We start from the raw sequence: 21,273 nt of genomic DNA on the forward strand, positions 1-21,273 counted from the left end.
AAATTAGCATAAAGCTGAGGCAGTGAAGTTAAGAATCAGGCCCCTGGATCTAGATCCAAATGTCTCCAGACTTTGATGGTTTGGGATTCAAGGTCAAGTCTGAGCCCACCTCAACTCACAATGCAGATTTTTAAAGGTTCTTCCAGAATTTTAGAACACATTGTTTATATATTTATGAACTTTTCTGTCTCTGCCATTTCTGAATTATGCAGGCCAAATTCAGAAGCAAGTCAAAGGCTTAGTCTACACTACAAAGTTTTGCAAACATACGTATGTGGTTACGAGTGTGAAAAAAAAAATCAGCCCCTACCCACCTCCAGCTGACACAGCTATGTCAGAAAATCTCCCAGTACAGATGCAACTAGGCTGACAGAAGAATGCTTTTGTATCTTGCAGGCAGAAACTGGTGTATCTATGCAGGCAGAAAAAGTCTTTTTGCCAGTTTATTCTGTCTCTCTGCTGGCATAGCTATACCAGTAAAAGCTGAGTAGTCAAGGGTGGTAGATAATGGAAGTCAGGGAAAGCTAAGCCTCCCCAAACCTCTACTAATGCTCCACACCACAGTCCCAGTCCTGGGGGGCCTCTGGACAGGTCTGGGTGATGGCTGGGGTTTGGGGCATCTCTGGGAGTCAGCTGGGGTTTGGGGCTGCACTGGTAGGCTGGCCAGCCAGAGCTGGTGAGAGGTTAGGTGAGGATAAGGTGGGAGGCAGATGAAGTGGAACAGAGCAGGACCTCAGACAGAAGAGGGTGGGGGCTATCCTCCCTGAATGGGGAGGAAAGGAGAGGGGATTTGTGTTCATGCACCGCTCATGAATGTAATATAGACAAGACCTAAGTCTAAGAAATTTCAGAAGAGTCCAAGTCAACATAACTTTATAACTTACACCAATTACCAACCTCCTCCAGGTGCCTGATACACCGGTTTTGGCTTCCTCTAGTCTAGTGTCTAGACAACCTCCACCAGATTCCACAGTGTTGTGCAGCTGCGCTGTACTTCACCACTCCTGTAATCTGGCCCTCAAGATAATTTAATCAGTCTCAGGAAGATCAGCAAAATATAAGGGTAATCCTGTGGCATGGAGCCAGCATGTATTTCTTGCCCTCTGGTAAGGCTGTGCATTCCTCTCACATAACTGGAGATTTACCAGGCCTGTTTTCATGGATGACAGACAATACCACCTAATGGAAATGACAGAGAACTACATACAAGGGCTCTCACATCTAAAGCACTCTGTCTGTCTCTCACCTCCCCCTCCCCCCCCCCCCCCCCCCGTGGCATGTGAGGGATAGTATAATGAGTAGGGTGCCTTAAATCATCATGACAGTGTTGAGCTAAAGTCATGAATGACTACTAGGAAAGCTTTGTTTAAATAGGATTTCCTGTGACTCAAACTTTTTCATATGCTTTTTATCATCCCTGAGAAGCTCCATCACTACTTTCAGGAGACATGGAATGCGGCAACCTCAAGAAAAGGCGGAAGAGCCAAAAAGGGAAAGCAAGAGACATACGTACTATTCCATGACCAGAACAATGTCATTTTTAGATTCAAAGGCATCATACAGTTGGATAAGGTTCACATGGTTCAACTGGTTCATAACATTGATTTCATTCTTTGCTTCTTCCTGTGAAAATGGTAAGAAATGTTATACGTGTGGCTTTAATATCAGTTAGCTAACAAACTGGGATAGGATCCAGGCCTGAATGGGAGGAGAATAGCAAATACATCACTCCCACATGCTCACCTATGCCCACCAACCCCAACATTCTTTTTTAATGGTTGTTGTAGGGACAGACGATTTATGGAAGTTTACAGTCAGAAGTTCATTTGGTCCAACCTCCTATCTAGCACAGTGAGGTCAGACTGATGGGGAAAATGGAGAAAGGCAGGCATTAGTAATGAGACAGCCGCCACACAATAATGCTTGCTTGATTTCCTTCATTAATAAAAGTGGGGGAAGGGCCCTGAGATTTGCAAATAGGGTTACCAGGTGTCCGGTTTTCACCCCAACAGTTTGGTATTTTGGCTTTCTGTCCGGTAAAAAAAAAAAACCCAGAGAATACCGGACATCCTCAGACGGATGGCCGGCGGCATCTGCGAGGGCGGAGAGAGCAAGGACCGCAGTAATTTAAAGGTGCAGTGGCCTTTTTTTTCTGGAAAGATGGCTGGCTTTGTCTGCGAGGGCGGGGGGAGCGAGGAGCATGGTAATTTAAAGGTGCAGTGACCTCTTTTTTGGTGTTGTTTTGCTCAACCATTTTTTCTCTGCCTGTTCGGGATTTTTTGTGAAGGTATCTGGCAACCATATTTGCAGAATGGCCAGACAAATCCTTCTCCACTCTTGCACACTGGTGACTGGAGCCCAGAACAGTTTTGCTACTAAGTCCAATATGATTAAACCAAATAATTGCAGCAGCGCGTGCAGTGCACTCCAAAGCACACATGCTAAGTCAACAGTTGACAAACAGTTTTACTGTTTAATGTAAAGAAAAGAGTCGAAGGAGAAAAAAGGCAGAAGAAATGAAAAGACAGGAGAAAATTTTGGAAAAGTGAAAATTAAAAAAATTAAAAATGAAGAAACTGAAAAGAAGGTCTATGTGCTGGCTGCAGTCATGGAGGAGAAGGGTAAAGAACCTACAAATCAGCTATTACCAGCTGGTCATGTGGTACTGATGGCTTGAGAGTCATGCAGCCTATGCCTTACCTTTTCTTTAGCACCTCTGGCTTTTATAATTTTTGCTGCTAACTTGAGACCTGTTGCTTTTTCTTCACATTTGTGCACCTGACCAAATCGCCCTCTAGGGGAAAAAAGAAAGAAAAAATAATCCCCAATATATGGTGTTGACAATGAGATAGGAATCCAGCCTGGAGTCTCGATTTTAGACACTTCAGATTATTCTCTGCCTTGCACATGCAAATCCTGATGAACATATCATGCTGCATTTGAGTCTTTGGATTGCTAGTCTATTAGATAGATAGATAGATAGAAGATTAGATAGATAGATAGATAGATAGATAGATAGATAGATAGATAGATAGATAGATAGATAGATAGATAGATCGACCACATTATACTAAATTTTGATTGCTATTACTCTATCCATTATTTGATTCAATAATATTCACTGATTAATGAAAACCAATTTATGACCTGCTTAGTTACATGAGTAATCCCAATAAAGACAATGGGACTATCTGTGGTGTGAGTAAAAGTGTCACAAACTTGTCCTAACTACACTATAACCAATCAGTTGAAAGCATTTGTAGATTTTAATCCTTTCAAAAATTCTCTTAACAAAATGTGAAGCATGTCCGTTACATCATCCTCAGATACTTTCTCTTATTGGGAGGCAGCAAAGAGAAGCAGAATAACCTACTGTTCAAAGTTCTGCACCTGCTTTTCTAAAAGAATATAGTGAATAGCCACAAACAATGCACTATCATTATGACAGGCTGTAGTGATTTGAACCATGGCTGCAGGATATTAAAGCATTTTTAGTGTAATTACAAAACAACAATCAAGACAAAGTAGCCTACTAAGCTATCATTTGGATACTGTAATAGCTATAATTTTGTTTCCAATAATTTGATAAAAACAAATTATTTTGCAAAATTTCACAACTGTTTCCCTTCTCCTTCCACCTCCTTCCATGGAAACTGGAAAGAGGCTGGGGTATTGTAGTTCTTGGACTAAAGGAAATAACAGCAATTTTTACATCTTCTTGCCTACAAGGAGGACGTGGGGTCAAGAACCCTTCCTGGACAGTCACAGAGATGCCCAGACCCTGGTGTGCTGGTCTTCTATAGTGCTCTTTTACATGGTAGCCTGCCTGCCTGGAAATGCCTATGATAAAACTCTGTAGTGGAATGCACCATAATTCCCATCTGGCACTGGTACTGCTGCCTCAGAAAATTGTTTACATACCAAATATAAACCAAAACATGAAGCCACCAAAACCACCGCAGAACCCCACAAAAATAACAGCCTGATGATTTTAGCCCATCTCCAGTTTACAATTAGACAGCACTTTTGACGTTAGTAAGGCATGCTGCTTCCATTCAACTGTAACATAACCTCCATTACAAGGCTATTTGCTGTATTTTTCTGGTGGCTCAACAGAGCTCATACTAATGTTGACAGTATCAGCTCCACTTACCCTCCTAGAACTTCATTTCTGTTGACATAATAAAAGCTGTTGATCACTGCCTTTTTTGCTGAGACAATCCGGTGATCAAATGGTGCTGAGAGAGCAGAGCCGTCCACTACAAAAGACAAAACAGAGAGCTGGCATGTTAGTACCAACACGCACCATTTATTACTTACATTAAACCTGGGTTCCTAACCAATAAAATAATCAAAGGATTTAATGAACAGGCTTGCAAGTTTTACTCACGGGAGCTTCTCTTTAGGACTTAGGGACAAATCTTGTTCCCCAAGCACAGCCTGAGTAAATGTGATGTTTGTAAGGGAGCTATCAAAGGAGTGAGAAGAACATGAGCCCACTGTTACCACTATTCTGTCCCTGATGCTGCAGTAGCTAGGTTTTGGCCAGTGGATCCTTGTAGATTTGGATCCAGTTGCTATTCTTATGCTCTACCCCAAATCGTTCTTTTTTGAGCCCACTGCATAGCCACTGTGGAGACATTCAGCTCACGAATTACATCTTATTGCAGCAGTTCTGATGTATCTGGAACCTTAATTGATGCCCTTTCTTACCTAAGAGAATTTCCCCCTTAGCGAGACATTGCTCATTCTGCTAATGTACCAAATTCTGCACCAACAATACTTGTGCCACCCCACAAAAGATGCTGCCCACACAGGAGGCATCAAGAATTCCTGTGTTAGCACACTGGGAACACAAGTCAGGTGAGGGCAGATAGCTGGCCAGCATTGCTTCATACCCACAGTGGGGCATAAGCAAGTAGATTGGGGGCATCACTGTGTTTTCTTGCAAACACTTACTAGTGCCCAGAGGTTACCAATAGGGGAGTACCTGCTGCAACTTTTTAAAGGGGTAGGAAAAATCATTGTTTAATGTGCTCTCTTCTAGTCCCACCTAGGCAATTTGCCTACCTCTGTTCTATAATGCAGAATGCCTCTAGCCTCTAACTTTTCAGTGGTATAACTTTTCATTCTCCTATGCAGGTTATTGTTCTTAAAGCCCAGATTTGGGGACTTATCTAATTAGGGACATTGGAGATGCACAGCTACCCAGTAGCACCTAGAAGTTCCAATAGTATAGTGCTAGGCACTGTACATACACATCACACATTCCTGCCCTGAAGAGCTTACAGTCTAAATAGAGAAGACAGACAGAAAGCTGAAAGGCAACAGAGAGGTACAAAGGTGAAATCACTTGCAGTAGGTCACATGGCAGGTCAGCAGCAGAGGTAGGAATAAATCCAGGTCACATGAGTTGCACTCCAGTGCTCTTTCCAATGGAGCATGCAGCCTGACAGGTGCAAAAATCCCTGTTATAGACAAGCCTTTATCCGCTAACAGTGTGTTTAGATCTCGGTGGGGGTAAAAAGGCTTTTGTTTTATACCCACATTGTTGTCAATTGATTTATATTCCTCGGAATGACCTTTGGCTGATGAAGGTAACAAACATTACTACCCAGGGGAAGAAGGGCTAAAATGGTAATGTTTCTGTATGATCTCTTTAGTTTGGAATGCTGGCTGTCTTGTGTGTGGAACTTTTTGAGCAATTTTAAAACCATTTATTACTTCCGTGAAAATGATAAAAAAGAAATCCCATGATAATATGTAGTTGGCAGGAATGCTTTGGTCATTAATGTACGTCTGGATTATCCTTATTCACAGGGCATGACCATTTTTCCAGGACACCAGCTGCGTACCCAGATTTTTTAATGTGTTAATAACTTACATGGCCAGTTAGGTCATGGTCAAGGAATTGTAGGAGGTTAGGGCTCCTGGAATTTTGCCACTTTGCATTCTGCAGGATTTGAAATGCAGACTTTAAACACTATATTTTGCATGTTACTGAAGTTCCTCTTGAGGCAGGATTTGATCCTCAAGGGTTACAACCTTCCAGTGTGGACTTTACAACAACTTAAGAAAGTGGGATTCCAAAAACAACTGACAGATTCACAAAACATTACCATTTCTGGGGTAGGAGTTTCTAACTTCATGAATGTTAAGGCCTGAAAGGACCAGTCCAAACCTCTAGTCTGACCTGAAATATCAACGGCTTTCAACCAAATTTCCCCAAGATACTTTATACTTTCCAACTCCCAGAACAGAACACACTAAAAACAGAGGTCAGATCAGATCCTCAGCTGATAAAAAATTAACATAACTGATTTGCATCAGCTAGGGATCTGGCCCCTAGGAACAAGTAGTTTTGTTCATAGTTACCATACATATTCTTTTTTTTTTAAGCAAAAACTATTTTCTACCAATTACAGTCACTGATTCTTTTATAGGTTCCTCTATTTGATTATCACTCTCTGTACCAGGGGAATCAAATGCCTCTGGTTTGTCTTGTGGAGTATTGGGCTTAATGGCCTCTTTACATATACATTTGTCACCAGCACTCTCAGTGTCTACCCTGCTCGTTTTGTTTTCAGCTTTGATTAGACTGTCATCATTCACTTGACGCTTACTGCTGCCACTATGCTCAAGCTGGCTGGTCTGTTCAGAACTCTGGGAGAACGTCCCTGATGGTTTGCTTGCTGTGCCTTCTTCGCTGTCTTTATATCTGCAAAACAAAGCATTGCATTAAATTGGCATAAATGTAAAACAGAACTTAGAACTCTAGGTAAAAATTCCAGGGTCACAATGCATTTAAAAACAATAATGGTAACTAACTAGGTTAAACTTCCCTTCCTTTGGGGAAAAAATAACAGTTATGTTAATCTTGACTGCAGCCAATTTCCTATTTCTGAAACAACTGCTTGAATTCCGCAGATTTCATATTTGACCATCAACCACATCTTTAAAGTAGTGGGAGAACATTACAGACATCCTGGGTTTATAAAGATTATAAAGATTCTTGAAAGTTTGAACGCCTTCTCCCTGAAGGACTATAAAATAATGCCACACAGAAAGAATTACAGTAAAAAGGTTATCAATTTAGTTCCCTAGACAAGTGTCACATAATTACGACAAAGAAGGAGCTTGTACTTCTTAGAGAGGCTTAGGCCTGCATAAGATGATACTGATGATACTGGTTGTGCCATGTGTGGTGGGTTGTTACTTCAGAGCCACAGCCAGCCTTCTAAGCCCACTTTAGTTAGAACATTGGGCTGGATTTATGACAGCTCTTAAATAAATATTGCTAATATACTTACTCAGTTTAATGCTTGAAATAAATGGCTTTCTGAAATATGGGTCTCTAAGAAAAAGCTAATATAGGCTTTGGGTTTTAAAGCGTACCTTTGAAGCCGTGCATCTTGTCCATGGCTTTCTGGTGGACCCTCATCATCCTCTGCCTCATCTTTATTTTGGGATAAAGTTACTGATTCTTCCTTCTCTTCTCTGCACTGGCCAGCATCTTCTTCTTCTTTTTCCTCCTCTTGCCTTTCTGGCACTTTCTGTCTACAAGCCCTCTTCACACTTTCCAGTGATTCACTTTCCTTCTCTTTATCTTGCCCTTTTATCCTTTGGCCATGGTAATCAACAGCATCCTTTGCTCTTTGGCTCTTTCCTGTACTGAAGGATGTTTGAACAGAGCTCGTTGTGTGTTTCTTCTGGTTTTCCAAAGCTAAACCCTCTTTCTTATCCTTTGGTCCTTGAGATTTGGGAGAATTCCTTTGACCCCAAAAAGCACTTGCCTTTTCAGTATTTTCCTTATTAAGCACATGGATTGTTTCTTTGTGAGACCAGGACTGGTTTTCCTGGTTGGTCATCTCTGGAAACAATCAGAGAATACCAAGCATATTAATTAAGGACTTACGTAATTATCATATTTTCAATTACTTACTGAAGTGGCACCTGATTTTCTCCTTCCAAGGTCAATGGAAATGTTTTCTAAGCAACAACAATAGACATGAACTTTTAAGCAAAGTATAATTATTTTTAAATCCCATTATGAAAAGCACCTATGGATTCTTAGCCTTTAAAGTTAGCCCTGTCAGACATTTTTCTTATTTAAATTAATGGTGAACTAAGACTAGTTTAATAAAATATTCAAGCAAAAGCATGTTCTTAGAAAGTTTATGACTATGTACAACAGCAAGGAATGCACTAGCTGTAATAGAGTGAAAGAATCTTAAATGTTTAGGTGCTGATTGGGGAACCCTTACTCATGTTGGTGAGCATCTGTTCCCAAAATTAGCCCCAATGATTTCAACTGGAGTATTCATATGAGTAAGTGCTTATCTGAATGAGAAAGTAAGGGTTCCCCAACAGAGCCCTTAGACAATGAGCAGAGTGAAAGCTCTAACCTGTGGAATCAGGAGGTTTCTTCTTTTGTATAGATGATGTCCCCTTTGCACTTAAACATGACTTCTCCTTTTCTTTCTGATCCTCGAAAGCCTGTAGAAATGTAAGCAATACATTATTCACTGCAAATAGCATCCATATTGCACTGTTATTCTATTTTGTGGACAAAACCACATTCTCTTTTGTGGACAAAACCAAACATTTTGCACAAGTTAATTCAAAATCTAACCTTAAGTATTATTGACAGTACTCATGCTGGGTCTCAGTTTTAGGTGCTATTCCCCTGGTCCTGTAAATCAGGAGCAAGTCACTAGATTCAAATCAATGGAGTTACATTAATGTAAAACTAGCATAAAAACAAGTCAGAATCAAGACTCAGGAGCTGACTAAGCTACAAAAAAAACTGCTTAGGTTGGTTAGTCTGAAACAAAGTTAGTATTTATTGTGCTGGTAAAATATTCAATAATTATCTTCCTGATAGATTTTATATAGATTTGTTCTGTTAAATTAACATCTGATAACTTCTATTGGTGAAACTCCAGTCATCTGAGGAAGTGGGCTGTGCCTATGAAAGCCCATGATACCATCTACATGTTTTGTTAGTCTATAAAGTGCTACCAGACCATTTGTTGTTTTTTAAGTTTATTCTATTGGTGAGAGAGACAAGCTTCTAAGCCACAAGGCTGAATCAGAGGCAGCAGGGCAGGGCAGGGAGGACGGGTACAGGTGGCAGCCAGGAATTTTCAGCAGTTACACAATTACGTAATTAAACTAAGAATGTTAAAATGCAAATAATCAGCTAATCGAATAGTCAACAGAATTTCCACTGACTACTCAATTAGTCGATAAGGGGGGGCACTTGCTACCGCCACTGTGGCTCTGCTTTTAAGCTGGCTCCCCACCTGCACCAGCTCCTGCTCACCTCTTGCTGCCTTCTGCACCCAACCTCCATCTCAGACCCCACCCTTCCTCCATTAATACCATGAAAGAGTATGGCCTTCCCCCCCCCCCCATTGAAAATTATTGCCCACCCCTGCTCAAAAGCCTGTTTCTCTCACCAACAAAAGTTAATCCAATAAGAGATATTACGTCACCCACCTTGTCTATTGAAAAATCCTGGGACCAATACAGCTATAAGTACACTGCATATAACATCTGGTAAGACCATTTTAAATAATGTCTTGCATGCTGATAAAACAGTTCCCAGGAATCAAAGCATATAAACCATAATCTTAGCTTTGTAGCCTACTATGTCTATATTCTACAATGTTACACTGACATCTAGAGTACTTCTGTACAGAACAATCTTTCTATAAAACATCACTATTATGGTTACATTTACAGCTATGTAATAATATCAATATATTGAATTTGTTCTTTGCCTATTTCTTAAAACATTCTTATTGTACTAGTAAAATGCTACAGGCTGAACCTCTCCAGTCCAGCACCCTCAGGACCTGACCAGTACCGAACCAGAGAATTTGTCAAACCATGGGAGGTCAATGTTGTCTAGCAGCATTACCAACACTTCCACTGTTTACTGGCCTTTTAGAAGACATTTAGGTGTAAATTAGAGCTAAATAACAGCACAGAACTGCACTGGTGGCTATAAACAAACTTTATGGGACCATGGGAAACTTGGTCACACCCATGATAAATGGACATCTGGCTAACTAAAATTATGTAGGACTCCAGCTGTTGCCAGAGAGGAGAGAGGTGGATTAGAGAAGTTCAACCTGCACTATTACAATTGGTGACAAAAATGATTAATCAACATTCAATTTCCCTCTAACTACTTCCGAACCTCTTCATAGTGAAAATTAAACACATATATTGACATCATAGCAATGGGGGGGGAAAAGGGTGTTAACCAGTGGTTCCCAACCTGTGGTCTGCAATGGTACTGCAGGGGGGTCCGTGGAAAGTTTAAAAATAAGGATCGGGCCCACCACTTACTTTTCTTTTCTTTTTCTTTCCTTACTTTTCCTTTTATTTATTATTTCTCTCCCAGGGATGGGGGTCTGTGAAACTTTAATAGATTGAAAAATGGTCCATATGCTTGAAAATGTTGGGAACCACTGGTCTAAACAATTAAATACTTTTAAGTAACCTTCAGAAAGATTTCTTCTAGACTAGGGTATTACTCTTGAATCATCCATTAAAACAGCTTAATACTGGACCAGGCACACAAACTTGTTTGCCTTATTCATGCAAGCAGTCCTACTGTTTACACATGGGAGTAAAATGAGCATGACTATATTCACTGCATGGTGTCTTTATAGGATATTTTTATATACAAAACTAAATAGACTCTACGGATAACAAGAACAAATGAACACTGCATATAGCTACTGTATCGAAAGCATATTGAAATTGACAGGAAACAAAGAGAAAGCTGAAAAAATTGCATGAAAGGAGTTGAAAATGGTGAGATACACAGTTTGCAGCTACACCTAGCAAGGCAATTAAAAACATCCTTAACCATGACATACAGGCAATCTGTGGTATAGGAACTGTGACAGACAACTGTTTAAATACAGTTGTTCCTACCAGGATTCAAGCTCTAACATGAAGTAAGCTTAAATATAAACACCTCACTCCCCTCAAAAAACAAGCTGGAGCCTTCTCAGCTCAGCTGCTCCATGAACCTAACTCTACGAATGCTCCATGAATCTATATTCTGAACTGATAATAAAGAATATGTCATTGCTTGCTTTGTTTTTCCACTCTGTACTGAAAAGTGCTAAGAGATAGGGCAACACCTTAGACCAAGAAGTGAACGCTGCTACTAATGCACTCTGATTCCTGTAAGTATGCCCTTTTTGCAGTGTTGATGAGGATACTGACTAATATCAAATATAGTCAGCTGAGCAAATAACCATGAAAGTGGACTCCAAGGTCTTTTAGACATTGAGCCAAATTTCATTTCTGCGTCCAAAAATAACGGCAGGTATACCATGCTTTCTTACTAAATAGTCTTGTGGTCCAAAAGTGTGAAAAACGGAAGCCAGCTTTTGAAAATTTGCCTGAATGATGCCAAGTATCTGCAAGTGCCTGACAACTCCATGAGTCGCTACACTATTTATTCCAACTTAGTGTTTGGATGCTGATATTTTACTAGGGTTGAAGATCTCATATTCTTAAGAGTGAAAAAACTAATCCAGATGGTACAAAATGAAATAGTCAAACCATTTCCTCGCATCCTTCAGACTCAACAAGTATTGGTTGTTTCATCTAACCAATAAGGGGCAGACTAAGGCCATTAGGATAAAGTACAATTAATACCAAGACTGGAAGTATAATACAAAGTACCATGGTACATATAGGAACTTAAGCTATACATGTGAGGTTTTTGCCTTTACAGATCACTTGTGCCTCTTGTGTTTCACTTGTCAAATCTTAGCGTGGGGTAAAAATATGAACTTTCTTTCATCACTTTGGGCCAGATTGTACCTTGCTCCTGTGGAGCTGGCTGGGACCAGAGAAGAGTAGAAGGAGCATCCTGCAAAAAAGGTAGATTGGTTCAGATGTCTGATGGACCTGACAGTGTCTGGTTACTGTGGGTGAGGGAGGAAGGGAGGCATAGTCATCTCTTGTGCCAGCCCCTACTCAGACAGGGACAGCTCCTATCTGCAGCGGGTCAGCAGCTGTATTCTTTCTGTGGGAAATCAGGAGGCTTAGAGGAGGCACTTCTCCGAGGAAGAAGTTTCTGTGGGGAGTGTGACACCCTTGCAACTCTGCATCCTTTGATTCTCAAAGGCGCTCAAGGAAAATAAGCCAATCAATTCTCACTGAATTTCAATAGGAGCATCTAACTCCTTGAGGCTCCTCAGAAAATGTCACCCCAAAGGCACAACTCATTCCTTTGCATACCCAAAATGTAATTGCTATGTACTAAGGCAAGGGTCTACAACCTATGGCTCAGTATGGAACCAAAATGGCTCTTTTGACATTCCCAAAAGGCATGCAACTTTTTTAATTAAAATGAAAAATTAATCCAAATTTTAAGAATGCGTAATTACTCATGCAGCTTGAATGCATGCATGAACCTGAATTTGACCAGTTATGATGTAAACTTCACAGAAATGTGTGAAAAGATGCAGCAGCAGAAGTCCCATTAAATAAAGTCTGTGAGTACAATGTTTCATTTATGCTATCATTAATCATTATGTCAATTATCAAAAATCATAGAATCATAGAATACTAGGACTGGAAGGGACCTCGAGAGGTCATCGAGTCCAGTCCTCTACCCTCATGGCAGGACCAAATACCGTCTAGACCATCCCTGATAGACATTTATCTAATCTACTCTTAAATATCTCCAGAGATGGGGATTCCACAACCTCCCTGGGCAATTTATTCCAGTGTTTGACTACCCTAACAGTTAGGAACTTTTTCCTCATGTCCAATCTAAACCTCCCTTGCTGCAGTTTAAGCCCATTGCTTCTTGTTCTATCCTCAGAGACTAAGATGAACAAGTTTTCTCCCTCCTCCTTATGACACCCTTTTAGATACCTGAAAACTGCTATCATGTCCCCCCTCAATCTTCTCTTTTCTAAACTAAAGAAACCCAATTCTTTCAGCCTTCCTTCATAGGTCATGTTCTCTAGACCTTTAACCATTCTTGTTGCTCTTCTCTGGACCCTCTCCAATTTCTCCACATCTTTCTTGAAATGCGTTGCCCAGAACTGGACACAATACTCCAACTGAGGCCTAACCAGCGCAGAGTAGAGCGGAAGAATGACTTCTCATATTTTGCTCACAACACACCTGTAATGCAGCCCAGAATCATGTTTGCTTTTTTTGCAACAGCATCACACTGCTGAATCATATTCAGCTTGTGGTCCACTATAACCTCTAGATCCCTTTCTGCTGTACTCCTTCCTAGACAGTCACTTCCCATTCTGTATCTGTGAAACTGATTGTTCCTTCCTAAGTGGAGCACTTTGCATTTGTCCTTATTAAATTTCATTCTGTTTACCTCAGACCATTTCTCCAGTTTGTCCAAATCATTTTGAATTATGACCCTATCCTCCAGAGCAGTTGCAAGCCCTCTCAGCTTGGTATCATCTGCAAACTTAATAAGCGTACTTTCTATGCCAATATCTAAATTGTTGATGAAAATATTGAACAGAGTCGGTCCCAAAACAGACCCCTGCGGAACCCCACTTGTTATACCTTTCCAGCAGGATTGTGAACCATTAATAACTACTCCCTGAGAATGGTTATCCAGCCAATTATGCACCTACCTTATAGTAGCCCCATGTAAGTTGTATTTGCCTAGTTTATTGATAAGAATATCATTCGAGACCGTATCAAACGCCTTACTAAAGTCTAGGTATACCACATCCACGGCTTCTCCCTTATCTGCAAGACTCATTATCCTATCAAAGAAAGCTATCAAATTGGTTTGACATGATTTGTTCTTTACAAATCCATGCTGGCTGTTCCCTATCACCTTGCCACCTTCCAAGTGTTTACAGATGATTTCCTTAATTACTTGCTCCATTATCTTCCCTGGCACAGAAGTTAAACTAACTGGTCTGTAGTTTCCTGGGTTGTTCTTATTTCCCTTTTTATAGATGGGCACTATATTTGCCCTTTTCCAGTCTTCTGGAATCTCTCCTGTCTCCCATGATTTTCCAAAGATGATAGCTGGAGGCTCATATATCTCCTCTATCAGCTCCTTGAGTATTCTAGGATGCATTTCATCAGGCCCTGGTGATTTTTAACTTGTTCTTTTTTAATTTTATCTTCTAAACCTACTCCCTTCCCACTAGCATTCACTGTGTTAGGCATTCCTTCAGACTTCTCGGTGAAGACCGAAACAAAAAAGTCATTAAGCATCTCTGCCATTTTCAAGTTTCTTGTTACTGTTTCACCCTCCTCACTGACCAGTGGGCCTAACCTCTCGTTGGTCTTCCTCTTGCTTCTAATGTATTTATAAAAAGTCTTCTTGTTTCTCTTTATTCCTGTAGCTAGTTTGAGCTCATTTTGTGCCTTTGCCTTTCTAATCTTGCCCCTGCATTCCTGTGTTGTTTGCCTAAATTCATCCTTTGTAATTTGTCCTACTTTCCATTTTTTATATGACTCCTTTTTTATTTTTAGATCATGCAAGATCTCGTGGATAAGCCAAGGCGGTCTTTTGCCATATTTTCTATCTTTCCGATGCAGCAGAATAGCTTGCTTTTGGGCTCTTAATAATGTCCCTTTGAAAAACTGCCAACTCTCCTCAGTTGTTTTTCCCCTCAGTCTTGATTCTCTCTGAGCTTACCAAAATCCGCCTTCTTGAAATCCATTGTCTCTATTTTGCTGTTCTCCCTTCTACCTTTCCTTAGAATTGTGAACTGTATGATTTCATGATCACTTTCACCCAAGCTGCCTTCCACTTTCGAATTCTCAACCAGTTCCTCCCTATTTGTTAAAATCAAATCAAGAACAGCTTTCCCCCGGTAGCTTTTTTAACCTTCTGAAATAAAAAGTTGTCTCCAATGCAGTCCAAGAACTTATTGAATAGTCTGTGCCCCGTTGTGTTATTTTCCCAACATATATCTGGATAGTTGAAATCCTCCATCATCACCAAATCTTGGGCTTTGGATGATATTGTTAGTTGTTTAAAAAAAGCCTCATCCACTTCTTCAACCTGGGTAGGTGGCCTGTAGTAGACTCCTAGCATGATGTCACCCTTTTAACCCCTTTTAACCCAGAGACTCTCAACACTTCTGTCTCCTATGTCCATCTCCACCTCACTCCAAGTGTGTTCATTTTTAATATATAAGGCAACACCTCCTCCCTTTTTTCCCTGCCTATCCTTCCTGATCAAGCTGTACCCTTCCATACAAACATTCCAATCGTGTGTATTATCCCACCATGTTTCTGTGATGCCAACAATGTCATAATTGTACTTATTTATTAGCACTTCCAGTTCTTTCTGCTTATTACCCATACTTCTCGCATTTGTATATAGGCATCTAAGATCCTGATTTGACCTTGCCTCCCAGTTTTGCCCTGACCCTCCTTTCTCTCTGCCATTATAGCCCATGCACATCCCATTTCCAACCCATCTCCTATTGTACAACTTAATAAAATATATTAAGTTGTATATTTTCAGTCATGCGAATGGGCATTCTTATATGGCTCTTTGTTGACCACTTGTTCTGAATTTTGATATAGTCTGACTCTTTGATTTGAAAAGGTTGCTGGCCCCTGTACTATGGATACCTAAAGACCCTAGTTACCCCATGAGATACTGCTCCCTGAGCTGTTAAGGGTGCATTTAAGGATCCCTTTAATCCAAACCCTTACAGGGAAGTTTTAGCCTTTCTTTTGGGTGATTTCTTCTCTCATAATTTCTAAATTAATAGGAATTTTCCTAGTCCTAGATTTCTAAAGTTTGCCAGACTGGCCTGGAAATTATGCACACAATTTTTTAAAAAGAATTTTGTTGGGATGTGCAAAATAAATAGGGGTCTGGAATAGTGGTAAGGAGTTCAGCCCCAGCAGGCATTACCCTTGTACATGCTCTTTCTCTTCGTTTTTGCAGCCTAGAAAAATAGATAAGCATGCAGATGCTCTATTTTGTTGTGTCTTTTGCTTATCTTCAATGGCTCTGTATAAAATATCATCAGGGTTAAGTTTCTTGTAATCTCTGTAACCTGCTAATTTAGAAAGTTTCTAGTGTAGAAAAGTGGTGATTTAATTAGAAATTCTGTAAATAGTAATTAGGGGCAAGTATAACTGTATTCATTATTTGTTTATTAATATTCATTTATGGGCGTTAACATTACTAAATAAGGCTTTAGGAAAAGTAGTGATAGACATGTGAATTAACATACTAAAATAGATAAAAGGGTGTAATTGGTGCCAGGTGTTAAAACTCAGACGTAGTGTTGACATCTGAGGTAAACGTGCATGGGCAATAAAGCAGTTCCATTTACCCCATCTGTTCCTGGGTTGCCTGTTTCTTCTCTAACAAATTTCTTATGCACAACTAGGTTTACAGCAGCACCTGTTTCCCCATCCACAGGAAGCCAAAGCTTCTAATGCTGTTTTCATTTCTCATCCAGAATTGCCCCAAAGGCTATATTCTGTGTGCCTAAAAATGTGAACAAGTAACAAGGTGCATCCAGCAACACAAGTTGGATTTATACAGACAGAAAACATTTTCCAGGCATAAGCTTGTGTTTCCAACACCCACTACGTTCCGACTCCATGTGACACAGGGTAAGGGCATATGTGAGGGCCACTGAGTAACAGACTAGCAGACTAACAGAGTAGCAGACTAAAGACTCTTTATGTAAACCTACATTCTGGACTAATGCATAAGACTATTTTCAGAAACTATTCAGTAGAAACTACACGATGAAAAATTCTTAGTAATTAGGTAATAAGCAATCATAAAAGATATAAATATCATATATTTTAAAAGCAATTTTAGATTCAGTCAGAAACGAATGCAATGTTTTTAGGAACATCTGACTCCTTTTTAATGAGCTCTGCTGTTCTTAAATTCTTCTGTTACACTGCACCACAGCTAACTTTGGAATGTTTTTCTATTTAACTTTCAACTTTTCTTATTCACCTAATAAAATCCTTTGATTTTCTTCCCATTGCAGGCAACCTTATAATGTATGGCTTCATGAAGTAGTCCTAAGGTTTTAGTTAGTGCTCCTTTATGACTCCATCACAATTTCTTCTTATGCCAAAAGGTACTATTTCATTGCTTCAGACCAATCCCCTTCAATGGGTTGCAATATATAGAAATTTGCATAGGCAGAGAATACATTTCCTATCCATTGACAGAAGGCTTATAGACTTTGAGGTCAGAAGGGACAATTACGATCATCTAGTCTGACCTACTGCAGGCAACAGAATCTCAACTACCTACTTCTGTACCAGGTCCATTACTAAGGCGACAATTTAGTCATGGGTATTTTTAGTAGAAGCCATGGACAGGTCACGGGCAATAAACAAAAATTCATGGCTGTGACCTGTCCATGACTTATATTATAAATACTCCTTGCTAACTCTGAGGAGGGTAAACTTAAAAAAACAACAAATAGTCTGAGTTTTTAAGTATATCCTGTACAGACGTACTCAGCTACCCCCTGAAGCTTCTGAGGAGGGTGTTTCTAAGAGGAGGTGCCGCAAGGGCCACTGCTGTGGGGGAGAGCTGGGACACTGCTGCTGGGGGAAGGGCAGGGACATGGCACTATTAGCCACTGTTCCAGATGCCCAGGAACTGCAGCTCAGGCAGTCCATGGTGCAAGCTGCACTGACCCTGCCCGGGTGGTCCTGTGAGAATCCATCACCTGAGCAGCATGCTGGGTGGCTGGCCATAAGGCTGCTCCAGCAGTGGCCAGTGAGGCTGACTGCAGAGCTGTTCCAGCAGCATCCAGAGTGACTGACCTCAGAGCCACCTGAGTACCTGCTCCCAGACTTGGTTGCTTGACCAATCCTGGGATCAGCCACACTGGCTACTGCAGAAGTCACGGAGGTTGCAGAAAGCTGCAGAATCTGTGACTTCTGTGACCTCCTTGGCTAGGGTTGCCAGGTGTCTGGTATTGAACCGGATAGTCCGGTATTTTTGCCTCCTGTCTGGTAAAAAAAATTCAGAAAATACTGGCTACCTAAAATGTACAGTATTTTCTGATTTTTTCCTGGTCAGGAGGCAAAAATCCAGGGTGCTTACCTAGTTCCGTAGGGGAGCTGTCTGGCCCGGAGCAGGAAGACAAGATGGTCAACAACTTTGGTCTCCCCCCTTTTTTTTTTCTCATTAGAATTTTTCCCCTGTGTTTTTTTTTTTGGGGGGGGGGGAGGTGTTCGATATTTTTGGTTAAACCATCTGGCAACCGTATCCTTGGCAAACATGGAGCCCTACCAATAACCTCTGGTTGAGTTACTGAAATCCTCAAATCTTGACTTAAAGACTTCAAGTTACAGAGTCCACTTTTCACTTTAGTTCAAATCAACAAGGCTATGTCTACACAGCAACGTTATTTCAGAATAATGTCAGTTGTTCCAAAATAACAGAGTGAGTCTATGCAGCAAGCCTGTTATTTCAAAATAAATTCTAAATAACTGGCTTCTTACTCGGACTCCTGTAACTCTCAGGCTGTGTCTACACTGGCCACATAACCCGTAATAGCTATGGAAATGAGAGAAGTCAGAATAGGGAAATGTGCGGGGGATTTAAATATCCCCCGCGGGATTTAAATAAACATGGCCGCCGCTTTTTTCCGGCTTGGGGAAAAGCCGGAAAAGAGCGTCCAGACTGGCGTGATCCTCCGGAATAAAGCCCTATTCCAGAGGATCTCTTATTCTCTTGCAAGTAGGAGTAAGAGATCCTCCGGAATAGGGCTTTATTCCGGAGGATCGTGCCAGTCTGGACACTCTTTTCCGGCTTTTCCCCAAGCCGGAAAAAAGCGGCGGCCATGTTTATTTAAATCCCGCGGGGGATATTTAAATCCCCCGCGCATTTCCCTATTCTGACTTCTCTCATTTCCATAGCTATTACGGGTTATGTGGCCAGTGTAGACACAGCCTCACTGTATAAGGAGTAAGGGAAGTTGAGGGGAGAGTGCTCTATTTCAAAATAACTGCTGTGCAGACAGCGCCAAAAGTTGAAATAAGCTATTTTGACTTAAGCTACGCAATTAGCATAGCTCAAGTTGCATAGTTTATTTTGAGTTTAGCCCTGCTGTGTAGATGTGCCCCAAGTGACCCGTGCCCCAGGCTGGAGAGGAAGGAGAAACCCACGAGGGTCTCTGCCAATCTGATATGGGAAATAAATCCTTCTCAACCACAAATACAGCGATCAGTTAGACCTTGAGCATGCGGGCAAGATCTCCGCAGCCAGACCTCTGGGAAAGAGTTCTTTTTAATGACCCAGAGTCCTACCCATCTAGTGTTCTATGTCCATCTGTTGGAGATATATCCAAATAGCTGTAATGGATCAGAGTGTCATTAGTATCTTTATCAGGGATACCCAAACTAGTTCACATAGATTTATTAGGATTGGATATCCATCTTTTATGTAAGATATAAACCTTACCCATGAATAGACATGACTGAGTTACTTGAGCTGTGTGATAATACTAAGTCCCTGAGCAAATCATTATCACCCAGTGTTACATCATGCGTTTTGCTACATAAGAACCAGTATGTAAGTCACTCTCTGGATGTACATATTTCTATATATAAAAATTTGTTGTATGTAGCCTGTTGGTGGGAGCCCAAAACAAAAAGTAGTTAATATAATGGCCTTCTGTTGATATGTGTTTTAGTAGTTAAATTCCTGGACTGTCATTGCTATCATATGGGTGGAAATTGGGTAAATATTGCATTTTATTAATATCAGCAGAACTAACTTAAATGGGGCCTGCATGTTGTGTAGTCTTGCCTTAATCTTTGCATTCATTCCCGTCAGTGTTAAAGAAGCTATTTGCATATATATTTGCATGTATATGCAACCACACTTAAGTTGCGGCCCTTGACATGTGCTGTGAGAATCACTGTGGACCCCGGGGCTTCCAAAATTGAGTAGCCCTGTTTTAAATACTGATAAGTGAAATAGTGATGATGTCATGGTCTTACACCTCTTCCTCCCCCGCTTCCTCTGCTTATGGTTGGGCAAGTGAAAGCATTACTTATGCTGAGAGAGACTGTCAAAAGTCTGAGGAAAGGCTCAAGGACATAGCTTATTGTGAATTTTCAATATTCTGAAAGTATCCTTCTACTTGTTTCTAGATTTCAGCCTGTCTTTTCATCCTCCCTCCCTCTTGCCTCACATATCCAGGCAATGTCCAAATACCTCTACTCCTCCCTCAACATTTTAAAAGCTCAACCTTTTTTATCTCTCTCCCTCCACCCAGCTAATGTTTTATTCAGGCCCTCTTAACTTCCTCCTATCTGTTCTCCCTCACACACTCCATCCATTCCATTGAATTACTGGTTGTTGACTCATCTTCCTAGCCCGTACTCTGATCACAGCACTCCTTTCATGTGGACCCCTTTACTGGCTCCCCCATCTTCCTGTATCCAATTCAAGCTTCTTGTTCACCTATTCAAGGGTTTTAGCAACTCATCTTCCCAATGCATGTCCTCCCACATCTCTTTGTGACTTTCCATTTCCATTCCCTCACTTTGCCAAGGATGTCAGTCTCACCTGCCCATCTGTCATCTTCTCTCACACTTATATCTGGACCATTTTCCATGCTCTCCCTTATGCCTGGCATGCAGCCATGAATTCATCAATAAAAGGCCACTAATCTCTCATCCTGTCTCTTAGGGTGCATCTACAGGGCTTAACTCGAAATAAGCTACGCAAATTGAGCTACGTCAATTGCAGAAATAGCTTATTTTGAAATAGGGAGCGTGTACACACCACTTATTTCGAAACAGAGCACTCTTCTTCTGACTTCCTGTATTCCTCGTACAATGAGGGTTACAGGAGTCGGAGTAAGAAGTCCTCCAGCTTGACATTATTTTGACACTATTTTTAAATAACTTCCTGCTATGTAGACGCGGACTGAGTTATTTCAGAATAGCACTAGTTATTTAGAAATAATGTTGCTGTGTAGACATACCCTTACTCTATATTTCTAGAACACGTGGCACCATGGGGCCCTGATTTTGACTGGGCCCTATGGGCACTACCATACTTCATTAGCATCATGCATCTGATTCTGTTCTCACTGAAAACAATTTTGCACAAGTATGTAATTTCACTGGCATCTATACAGTTTTTCTCTTGGTTTACACTAATATGAGGACAAGCAGGCTCTATGTGTCTAGCCTTGTATCACTGTGTTTTTCCTGTTTTAAAGAAAGTAAAGCAATACAACTTGGGCATTATAAATAAGTACAATT

At 40.8% G+C, this 21,273-nt stretch overlaps 1 protein-coding gene across 3 annotated transcripts in view; it reads right to left on the reverse strand.

The window, feature by feature from the left end:
• Positions 1 to 21,273, reverse strand: part of MYLK4 (myosin light chain kinase family member 4) — a 134,343-nt gene that overhangs the window by 20,046 nt on the left and 93,024 nt on the right. For all 3 annotated transcript variants that reach the window (XM_025180953.2, XM_075921353.1, XM_075921354.1), the window contains 6 exons: positions 8,406 to 8,496; positions 7,396 to 7,870; positions 6,624 to 6,718; positions 4,154 to 4,259; positions 2,701 to 2,794; positions 1,514 to 1,623 (listed from right to left, as the gene is read on the reverse strand). In XM_025180953.2, coding sequence (XP_025036738.2) covers positions 1,514 to 1,623; positions 2,701 to 2,794; positions 4,154 to 4,259; positions 6,624 to 6,718; positions 7,396 to 7,870; positions 8,406 to 8,496 — 971 coding nt within the window. The remainder of the gene's footprint in view (positions 1 to 1,513; positions 1,624 to 2,700; positions 2,795 to 4,153; positions 4,260 to 6,623; positions 6,719 to 7,395; positions 7,871 to 8,405; positions 8,497 to 21,273) is intronic.

The sequence above is a fragment of the Pelodiscus sinensis genome, chromosome 2 (genome assembly GCF_049634645.1).
Source record: "Pelodiscus sinensis isolate JC-2024 chromosome 2, ASM4963464v1, whole genome shotgun sequence".
In the NCBI taxonomy this organism is placed as follows: Eukaryota; Metazoa; Chordata; order Testudines; family Trionychidae; genus Pelodiscus; species Pelodiscus sinensis.